At 39.7% G+C, this 12,022-nt stretch overlaps 1 protein-coding gene across 1 annotated transcript in view; it reads right to left on the bottom strand.

Annotated features, from left to right (window-relative positions):
• Nucleotides 1–10,974, bottom strand: part of igdcc3 (immunoglobulin superfamily, DCC subclass, member 3) — a 63,561-nt gene extending 52,587 nt beyond the window's left edge. Inside the window, exons 1-2 of the mRNA XM_034874340.1 lie at nt 10,677–10,974; nt 5,111–5,416 (exon numbers count right to left, since the gene is read on the bottom strand). Coding sequence (XP_034730231.1) covers nt 5,111–5,416; nt 10,677–10,743 — 373 coding nt within the window. The 5' untranslated portion in view covers nt 10,744–10,974. The remainder of the gene's footprint in view (nt 1–5,110; nt 5,417–10,676) is intronic.
• Between the last annotated feature and the right edge of the window lie 1,048 nt (nt 10,975–12,022).

Below are 12,022 nucleotides of genomic sequence, written 5' to 3'. Positions count from 1 at the left end.
ATTCAACCAGGCAGGAGGCCATGAAAGGGGTGGGGACAGGAAGGTCGGAGGGTGATGGAGAGCCACTGTCGACCCTCCTAACACATGCATACGGACAAACACTCTCACATAAGCTAACAAGAGCACCCCATTAATCACTCTTGCTAACTGGTGTCTGATACTGTGTAGCTGCTAGTTGCAACTTCTCATCTTCTGCAAGAGGTTCACGTGTAGTTTCTAGCGACATCACACTCAATAACATTTACACCCCTAAAAGGAGTTGAATTCACAGAAATGGGAGGTATGGGTATAAACTGAGACAATTTTACAGGCATCCTGTGTCTTCTCCTATTTCATCCTTAACAGCCCCCTGGGTTCTCTTTTATATCTAAGTCTCATTCAGTAGCCTACCATTATAGCAGCAGTTAAATTCACCATGACCATTTTGAAAATAAACAAGGGGGAAATTATCATCTAGCAGCCAAGGGCTCTGTATCTATACTAAAGTAGTCAATAAAACAAATAACTGCCCAGTTATTGTCCTTGCATTTATTGCATTTTCTTATTTTTGTTTTGTTTTATCTCTCCTTATGTCTGCACTGAATTTGCCTTTTCTCAGCACACTTCATATTGTGTTTGCAAATCTTTTTGAATGGTCTTGAGGTCAATTACAGTCTCCACAGATGAATGGGACTGGGGAAAAAAAAAAAAATTATTTCCTAACAAAGCTTCAACTATTTCCAATTAAGTCCAGACGAACAGACAAAAGCAAGTCATTTCAATTGATCCTAAAAGCTATTTTGTAACAGGGGTGCTTTGTGGTGTGTTGCTTGGTGACACGGGTGTGCTGTGGGGGAGGGGCAGGAACCTTGGCCAGGCCCACTGTACCAGGCTTGTCATTCATCCAAATGATGAAAAGCTTCCTGAACGCAACCTAACGAGGAGGTCCTAGAGAAACTAAGGCAAGAGAGGGAGACAGCGGGAGAGACCGACCATCGGAGAGATAACATTTAGGAGAAAAAAAAAAAGAGTTTCCTGGACTGACCGCCGATTTAGAGGGGCGACGGGGAGTCCGTCCTATACCAGCCCCCGACAGTGAGCTCAAACAAATGGTTGTCAAGCAAATAAAAAGTTAAATTAATGGAGGGAGGTAGTGTGAAGGGTAAGATGGAAGCTTTATCCACTGGGAGGGCTATAAAGAGTCTTCAGTAATCACACCACCCATTGCATCACAGTGGTACAAGTCAGGGCTCTGTTGTAAAGGGGACTATTACACGGCAAATTACCTCAAAAAACACAAAGAGAGCATCAAGATTAACAAACACTTGGAAAAGGAAAAGAAACGAACACTAGTCAGCGAGCTTTGTAAGGATTGTAAGAAGCATTTACTGGTTTTGAGCCATTTTTCTTCATAAACAAGATGAAAAAACACCTTTTCCTAAATTATTTATGCCCAGTAGAGAAATATGGTGGGCCAGGAAAGGATGAAATAGACCACTAATTGTTCAAATCCATGTAGAAAATAATTCCCTGCAAAGATTAAGCTCCTTTCAAATCTTATATTAAAGACCTAAAACATAATAGTCTGACAAATTGAGGTTTAATCAACAGGGGAACACTTTTGCACTGAACCGTTGCCTGCAGGAACCTGGAGGCAGAGTAGTGGGAGAAGCTGGGCAATAAAGGATGATTGCCATTGTTCTGAATGTTCAGTACAGAATCTATAACGCCTTTCTAAGTTCGCCTAACAGAAACACTGCAGGTAGAAAAGCCAATTATGGCTACTTATAAACGGTGGAAATATGTGATTATGGTCCATGTGACACAACGGGGAAAGTACAAGATCCCTAGGTTGACTGAAAGTCAAGTACCACAACTAATGGTGAAATGAAAGCCTCATTAATTTGACTCCTGAAAGAAAGAGGCCTTTTTTCATACACTGTAAAACAATGAAAACTCAAAATATGGTCAAATCCACAGTGAAATACAAACATTCTCGTTTTATATCAAATCTTCCAAAATACACAAGGTATCAATGAGTAATAATGAGTAAAACAGGGACATTTACAATCAGAAGTTTTTGCTAGTCCCTTCGAAGGGTCTCTGGAGGATTATTTTCATAGCGTAGGCTTTTTGCTGCCTTGATCGAAGTGAGACTCCATTAAGGATGGACAGATCATAGCAGAGCCTCCACTCATTCAACACCTCACTTTCAGAGACTCAATACAACCCAAAAGGTTAAGGGTCGGACTTTCAGTAATTCTTCAGTCCCGATCAATACAAGAGGAGAGGAAAAGCTGCAGGAGAGCAAAGCCCCGCCAAAACAGAACATTTCCACAATGAATGATTTTGAACTTGAGCCACCAAGTCCAAGGCGTGTTCCAGGTCAGGTTCGTTCAGCAAGATTAAATCTGTATTTACATCACAATTACTCAGAAACCGACGAGTGAAGAAGGATTGCTCTACGCTTAGTTCATTCTTTCATGCGCATATGGTACTAAACACTTGAATGATGAATTGCTGAAAATTGTATTCAAAGAACAATTTGTAAGGCACCATTTGACAGTACATTGCAGCACCTTTAAATAATATTGATTATTTAATAATAATACAAGATTAACGGGGGACAGTGTAGCATGGTTTCTCTGTCTTGAACATATTTCCACTTCTAGCAACCCAATCAACACATTCGTTTTTTGGATTCAGAGCATGACACAGTAGGATTACACTATTCTCACTGAAATATGCATTTTCCTTACAGAAACACAGCCTTGGAGGCTAGTGTATACTGTGTTTACAAAAACTTGAATCCATTTCCATTTTCCAGTGTACACCAACTTAAAATTGCACCTCAAAAGCATGTGTTAATCTATCTGGCAACCAAACTGAATTTTGCTCTCATTCAAACATTTTCATTGAACATTGAAAAAAAAAAAGAGCTAAAACTTCAAACAAAGAACATGTAAATGCTACCAGATATTGAAGACATAAATAAGACTGGCTTTATATTGCTGCAGTATGAATCATCAGGGTACTTCTATTGTTTTCTCCGCACCATGTTCAGATTTCCAATTTCCTCATGCTTTGTTACAGCTATACTAAAGTAATCCCATGAAAATATAAAATGAGGGGGACCCTTCTGAAGAGTTAAACTAAAAACCAATACATAACTAATAAAAAATAAAATGTGATAAAATAGTGGCTACAGTCTGACCTTTGAGAAGAAAGAACCTTTTGGGAGGCCTTAAAAGGTTGCATGTGTTTGACAGTGCCAGCCACTGAGCTGAAGTGACTTTTCCCTTCGGCCAGTGAGACATCCATGCTTCCCTCCCTATCCCGCTGAGAGGAAAAGCTGTATTTGCCACAACAGCACAGCAGTGGGGCTGTCTACACACAGCCCGGGAATCAACAGGCTTCTGCGAGCCTTTGTCCATCTCTGTATTACAGAGTATATTTAACAGAGGCTTCAAAAAGTACTAACTCAACACAATGTGCATCAGTACAGTATCACTAAAGCTGCTGTAAAGTCTCAGCGTGTCCACAGTGGAATGTGCATATCCTCGATGCCTTTGATTCAAAGTAAGATCGGACATGCACTGTTTGTGTGAGAGAAAAGAGAAGAGAGGAGTACATAGAGTCAGACTGACTATGATATTACGATGTTGTAAGTGAACCATGGCAACAACACTGAGAACTTAATATTAAACTAGAGGGACTTCAAATAACAGATTTGGTGGTCAAGCCAGAGAAGATTTATCTTGATGCCACAGTGAGTGGGTTGCCGGGTTGCTTTGAGCTTATTGCACTTTTACCAAGCAGTTTGGAGACTCTCAGCATGAACACTTGTTAATGCTAAACTCAAAAGCTTGAATTTCTAAGCAGCACTGTAGATGAGCATCAGCAATTTCATTACACTCAAGGAATGATATTCAAATGACTCCACACCTGGGGAAATGAAGTACATTTACAGCAGAGCAATACCTCGATGAATGGGACCGGACTGAAATGTGATTACCATATTTCAATTACATTGTTTTTATTTGTAGGGATCACAGATCACAACTTTATTACGCTTAATACATTGTGTATCAAGCGAATCTGCATTGCTCAATCATGATTTCTTATTCAGACAGTTGCAACTTTCCATACTGACAAGACAACTACACAACAACAATAATTTGAATTATTAAATCATTTCAAATTATAAATTCAGAAGGCAAAGATAACTAGCACACACACACACACACAGGTTCAGAAAACCGAATAAAAATAAAACTCAGTTGAGAGATTTCCTTCAATGAGAGTTAGATGAGAGGACCAATAACCAATAAAATAATTAAGTTTGCACATTAACTATGAAACAGTCTGCCTACTAGGATCTTTAAAGCTTAATAATTAACACGTTATATCTAATTGATTTAATCAGCAAAAAAACACCGTCCATTGTGGTTTCACACAATGGGTAAATTACCCTGGGTAAAATACCCAGTCAATTACTTCCTGAAACTGTTGTCACTGTGAGGTTCCCAGGCAACCAGTGGAGAATCCATGTGGATTCTGTTACTGTTGGACAGCGTCAGGCTAGCCGTCCCCTCTGTTTCCATTCTTCGTGCTAAGCTAAGCAACCGGGTCCAAATTGAACAGACAGATATAACAGAGTGGAATTGGTCATCTCACATACTGTAACTCTCGGCAACAAGAACATATTTCCAAAGATGTTCCTTTAATTGGGTTTAGAGTGAATGCATTAGGGGAGTGCAAAAATATGGATTCACATTCATATCTCGATTCAAGCTCTACCTACAGATTCAAAATTTTTCATTGAATTCCAAAAATTGATTTATATTTTATTTTTTCTGTTTTGTACTTGAGTGTATACTATTACATGGGAAAAGTAACTACATCATTTTTTAAATTCAGAATTGTTTTTGGAATTGTAAATTGATTATGAATCAAATCTTGAGCCTAAAAATCAATACCGACTTGAATTGTGACATTTTCTGAATCGTGAACCCCTAGAATGCATGCAATATAACTGAATGTAAAGAACTTTAAAAAAATGTTTGCCCCAGTAAACACATACAGTACATGCCTACAAGTGCATCACTAGAAGCCAAAAGAAGAGACTTACTGGCTGCCTGAATACGGGCCTTGCGGCTCACCACCAGCCCAAAAGAATTCTGGGCCATACACTCGTAGTCGCCCTCGTCAGATGAGCCATCAGATTTGGTCTTCTGGAAGTGAGTGACCAGGAGTGAGCCATTGATGAAGGTGGTGTGATGCTGATCCTGAGTTAAAAGCAAGCCGTTGTGCCTCCACTGTGTCGTAATAGGGGGGATGCCGTTCACCTGGCAGTGGAGCATGAGGGGCTGCTCCTGTACAGCGATGATGTCACTGGGCTCCAGTGTGAAGGAGAGCTCCGCTTCACACAGTACACCTAAAGAGACACGCACAAATTATCATTATTTAGTATAGAGTGTGACAGCTCATTCTTGACTTTATGAACAGTAGTTTGTCAAAATAATTTTAATTCAAGGGGCCAGTGCCAGATGAATAAAACTCTGTAGATTCACGACTAGAAGTGTGTGTATGCACGAAGACAGCATACGCAGTCTTTTTCTCCGCATATGCACCTGATTCTGTTTTATAAATCTCAATCATTGTGGAGCTGGGCGCACGTGCACGAGCTTCGTTTCCACTTGTACAGGTAGCCAAAAATGGATGTAGAAAGGCCCATACACATCCGTTTGCATAACAAACCACAACACGGTGGCTATTTGTAGCGTCCGTACCACTAATTAGTCACGTCTCAAACTATAATTATTCAATGTCAGAACGATGATTAATGATTCATTCATAGTGCTCATGTTGAAACAGACGTATATAGTACTTCACAATGGAGGACCCAATCAAATGATCAGTAACAGGAAGATGATGGCTCCAATGTAGACTAAATTAAAAGAATGATGAAAGTCAACACTATAAATTCGAAATTATTTATTTAAATGTGCCTTTGATTGACATTTAACAGAACACTGTGTCTGTACACCATCAGTGAATCTGCGAAAAAACATAAAAACAATGTTTCCCATGTTTGGATTTATATTCAATCTCCCCCTTATCTCATCACCCGCAGCTAAAACTGTGTCTTCTTGATCGGAATTATTTGCAAGGTGTGCACATTCTCACCGCACATTCTTCCTTTATAAATACCAGTTTATGTGATGGAAATGGCGCAAGCACGGTTTTTGTCAGTAAGCATTGTTTATACATCTGGCCAAAGGTCTTTTTCATCTCATAGTTTTCCTCTACAGTTCGCAAAGTTGTCAAACTCCATTGCAGCTCCATAGATAGCTATTAAGGTGACATTGAGTTAAGATTTAGGGGATACGATACCAACCATGAAAATGGTATGGAATCAAATACACCACATTAACATGTGTACTTTTGTGTACTAAACACCCACACGTGCATGGCCTTGTACTTATGTGCAATGCCAGTTTACCTGCAGCACCAACTTTGTCATTGTGATAACTGCTCTTTTTCCTTCTCACTACTTAACACAAAATGATACGTGACTACGTTGATTTGGAAGGATGCTTTCCACTTTATAATAACGTGAGATTAGATTTTTGTATTTGTGGCTTGTGAGGGTAAAGAGGCGTGAGTGGGAGAACAATAAATACAGGACGTAAACAGCCTGACCTGACTTGGTACAATAAAAGAGGAGCTTAGGAGCTTAGAGCTTAGGAGCTCTCTTGGTATCGTGTTTCAGCTGCTGATGGACTAAGCACTACCAGTCTCTGCCCCAGGCCCTGGAATCTGGTGGAAGGGGGGCTAGAGGAGGGCAGTATAGGGGGGGGGCAAAGCACAAGGGTCAACACAGAGAACCTCAAATTCCAGCCAAGAAGTAATTCCCCTTAGGTGAAGACAAGGAATTCATTGACACACTCGTTCATGAAGATCACATATGGAGATTAATTCGAAGAAACATTTCCTCTACTTTCTTCTTGCTCTGTATTCTTTTTTTATGTGACAACCCCCCCCCCCTCTTTTCACTCAACGAGCACAGAAAGTAAATGGCCATGGAACCCGAGAGACATCAGTGCTATCACTTGTGAAAAACAAGGGGTTGGTGGTGGTGGAGAAATATTTAACCCTTAGCTGGCAGGTGATGATCACTCTGCCCGTGCTGCTGCTCTCCAAATTGATGCTGGCCACAGAGCTCCGTCTCCGTTGGTACAACAAACATCTTGTTTTCACATGGCATGCAGCCAGCAGAGAGGAAAACACATACAAAGCCTGCAGCCACACATACAGTCAGTCACACTTCACAATTTGATCAAAACATGGATTAATCTTGAATAAAGTAAGTATTTTATACTGAGAAAAATGTGTTCTGGACACATTTCAGGATGTTAAACATGTTCAGATCAGATTGACAGATATATTGTATATAATAAGGCTTTGTATTTTTTTAAATGACATAATTTGGAGTTGATGAAACCGCTTTAATGAGGTTGTATATACTTCCTCATGACTTCAATCAATCCGTTTCTTCCATTAGCTACAACATTGTGAAGTTCTTTGGCTTTGGGTATTCCTAATGAATAAAGCCTGTTGCTAGAGTGACGGGCTAATGCAATTCAGAGCTCTGGGTGGGTAGAAGGTTACAAACAACAAAAAGGTTAGAGAAAATCATTTTGTGGACATCACTGATTCATCTGACAGATCCAATGAGACAAGGGAGTTAAGAGGACAAAAGAAACAGGGGATAGCAAGATTTTGCACTTTGTGTGGTTTAGGTTAATGTCATCTGTGAATGCTGAGCATCCAGAGGGTGTGCAGAGGGGAGAGCTCAGCTGTGGACACTGGTGGCTAGAACACCGCCTCCTTTCCACAGACATTTTCATGGTTAGATAAGGAGAAGGACACACACACACACACACACACACACACACACACACACACACACACACACACACACACACACACACACACACACACACACACACACACACACTTCCTAATGCAGAGGAAAAAGACACTAGCATGTCAGATTACCAAGTGAGACCAGAGACAAGTGTTGGTGAAGTGAGGCTTATGCTCTGGCTTACTATTGACAGATAAGTGTGGCTGGCTGGCACAAAGGTTTACTGCTGCAACAGTAAAGTTAGGATCACACACCAGCTACTGACAGACTTTCCCAGACGCGAGCACCACTGATGGAGCTAAGTGAGCCGAGGACACGCCACAGACTTCTTGCTGACTACAAGACAACTGCCTGGCATCATATGATGCACTTATGGAAAATTGTTTTTGGATTGATTTTATAATTAATAACTTATAAATTCACAAGTGGAGTGTTTTTGTAGTTTTTTTATTTTTCTAAACTACTTATTTTTTTCTCCTTACTCTCTCAGCAGCCATCCGCAAGTTCACTCTTCTTCACCATTACAATGCATAAAACCTATTTCAAAATAACTAGTTTAATTTGTTGCAGATTGCAGATTGCTGCAGCATCATTTAAGGCTTGTTTGAAAAGTGGAATGTTTTGTACACAGTGGACAATAGTTGTGGATTTTATCCTCCATCACATTCCACTGAGGATGGAAAGCTGAAGCGGAATTACCATTTCAAAGAAAATGATGAACACCACTTATATTCCACAGAGGTGGTGAGTATTAAACAGGGATAGTCTAACAAACTTATCGTATCATGAAGTGTCTTCCAGCAGGCACAGCAAAAGTCATTTATTTGCAATTAGATCAAGTACATGTGCAAGGATAAAACAGCAGAGAGTCACTAGCATGAATGAACTACTAGAAAGAGCATGAACAGAACAGCTTGGTTTCTTTTTATATATAGCCTTTAGTGTCTGGCTAAAAAGCAATAGTTATTCTATTTCCAGAGGGAAGGCCATGCATACAGCAAAGACACTCTTCAATTGGCTTCTGCTTGATACATTATTAATCATTACACATCTTTTCTAGCTACCCTAATACTCATGAGCATGTAGTTTCATGTATTCTGGTATGCACAGACGCTCAGTGATGACAACACAGACATGACAGTAATATAGGTAATGCAATATGAGAATGCTGAGAAATAGACCATGTGTTATGATATCTGTTATATCCGTAACAGATATCATGCAGATATGGTTCTTACTGCCTTACTTTAAGTGTGCTTAAAATGTCCTAAAAAACTATTTATATCTCAACTAAATCTAATCTCCGAGGCAGCTTTGAAAAGAACTTCATTTCTTTTTCATGTGATAGGTAGATTGGAACTACATCCATCACAGAGCTGTGCTTCTGAAGTTTTTGTTCCCAGTTATCTGACTGAGCATGTTATGAACTAATATGTACTAGCCTTTAGGATTCCAGTCAGGGCCTTTGTGGTATGCTTTGCAAATACCCAATACTCTCTCCTGCCTTTGAATTAAGGGGCCTCACATAGAGAGAGAAACTGTCTATCATGGTGAACAAAGGGGCAAAAAAGAAAATTTGAAAAGGAGGAGAGAAACAGTCTTGACATTTAATCAGTACAAATATTCTTCCCAGCAGGCAGTAACCAGTCTTTTAATCTATCATCAGACCAATAACCAGAGTGGCGTGTTGTAAGGACTTACCATGTAAAAAGTCAATCTTCTTAAAAATTACCCTGATATGAAACTCCCATCTATGAGTATGTCACGTTTTAAAGTTAGGTTGAGGAATTAAGTAGCCTACTTCTGTGACCACTTTTAAGACAGAGGCAAGAGCAAATTCAAAAGCTTGTATGCATTTAAAAACTAAAATATCTTAGGTTAAGTCAAACACATCTTACATCACTTACACAGTATCAACAGTTCAAAATGTATCAAGTGTCTTTCAGGTTCCACACCATTGTCTATCAGCAGATCTCTCATCAAAATCACGTTGATAATGTATAATATATAAATATATAGCAAATACATAATATATTAACACCCCCTCCCTCCCTCCCTGCTGGATGTGTACTATGGAGTCAATGTGATTAACAATAACATTGGGAAATTGGCTCTAATTCTGCAGCCCTGTTAGAACACCTGATTAAAGGCAGTCATGAGGACAACTACAGTACAGTAGAAAGTATTTTCTGAATCTTCACAATTCACTGTATCACAAAATGTGGTTTTCTCAAAGCCCCAATTAGACACCTTCCAACAGATTATTTACATTCTTCTAATCGTGTTCCCATCAACATAAAAGGAAAACAAGCCAGGAACTCTGCTGACTACATTGCACGTGGCTACCGAGTATTATTATGGTGCTCATAAGATAGGTTTGAATATAATAGCAGATTGAGCAAAGTGTATGAAGTGATGGCGAAACAATACCTATCGCTTGCTAAAACATTTAAAAGTTCTGCAGAATGGACATGCAGTTTATCTTTAAATATGGTCTACTAGGCTACCAAGTATCCGCGTGTAACTCAGTAACCTGCAGGTACAAATTCCACAGTGCACACGGCTCCCGCACCAGCCTTCACATTGGCATTAACAGCCGAAATACTAAAGGACAGCGGAGAGGGGCCAAGTTCAGGGTTACTGGTCAGCAGCAGCGCAATGTCGCTGCTAGTAGCATGCACACCAACAGCGGTAATCACACACTAGCAATCACAGCCCCCTGCAGCTCTACTCTCTACTCGGGTAATAAAATAATGCCACTTACCGATTAAAGCATTTACGAGTATTCCCAAAAAGCACGGAACAAGGCAGCAGTGCCTTGTGGATGCCATTTAAACACTTACAGAAAATATTCCAGCGCTTGCAGAAGACAACGTGATGTGAATGGACTGGGGCTAAAAACACACACAGAGATATCCAGCTTCAGCAACTGGGCTACATGTTCCGACCTACAGTCCTACGGTTTGGTGGCTCGCCGGGGTCCAACACGCTTTCGCCATTTTAGCCATCTATCAGGAATCTGTCAGCATCCCGCTCTCTCTCTTTCTCTCCTCCTCACTCACTCTGCTGTATCCCAAAGACAGCCTCTCTCTCTCTCGCTCTCTCACACACACACACATACACACATACACATACATACACACACGCTGAATCTCCTCTCGGAACAAAAGAGCAGGCTGCTTCGCTCTCAACGCAACAAACCTGCAACAATTGTACGACTTCTGCATGTCAATAGAACAGCTTAGCATGCTAGCACAATATACTACTACTAACCAAAATAACCAAACTATGATGAAGCCTCTAGGCTTCTGATAATGTGTCTAACAATAATCCAGATATATTTATGTAAAACACTGTGGCCACAAGAATCTTTTGTCATTGGTCGCACATATGTCAAAATATAGGCTATGACGAAAAAATGAGAATACATGAATTAACCATTTTGTCCACACGGAATACATGGTGTTTGTGTTTTCTAAACAAGCTCACAATCATAAGGACACTTGGATGTCTTTTATTTTATCTGGTTCGACACATGTGAGGCTGATGTGATAAATAAAAAGGAGGACCTCAAGCATTCAGCTGTAACAAAGCAGCAGTTGTTTAGCTGTACTTGATCTACCCCTAGTGGAGCAAACATACATTTTGAATCTTAAAAAGAAAAAAGAAATTAAAAATAATACAATAAGGCTATTGACCATATTATAAGGTAAAGGATGCTCTTTTGTAGAACACCTTTTTTACATCACATGAAATATAGACAACTGATGCTTAGCTGACTAACCTTGCCACTTACTTAATATTAATACTAAATACATGGCCTATTATACTATACTATGTCTAGTCTATATGTATTTTCTTCTTCTCTATAATCTGGCTAATCTATAGGACATTGGGACTAGGGCTGTTTCTAACAATTGATGATCGAGTAATCCGCTCTCTTTATTCTGGATTAATATATTAATCTACCGTTTTAGTATAAAACATCAGAAATGTACTGAACAAATGGCCTCCTAGCTTCCTGAAATCCAAGGTAATGTCTTCAAATGTCTTGTCAAACCCTAGATTAAGGCTAATTAGTAACTGTTTTATCAAACTAGAGTACAATTA

This window comes from Etheostoma cragini, chromosome 1 (genome assembly GCF_013103735.1).
Source record: "Etheostoma cragini isolate CJK2018 chromosome 1, CSU_Ecrag_1.0, whole genome shotgun sequence".
NCBI classification, from domain to species: domain Eukaryota; kingdom Metazoa; phylum Chordata; class Actinopteri; order Perciformes; family Percidae; genus Etheostoma; species Etheostoma cragini.
This window is presented reverse-complemented; position numbering and strand designations above follow the sequence as displayed.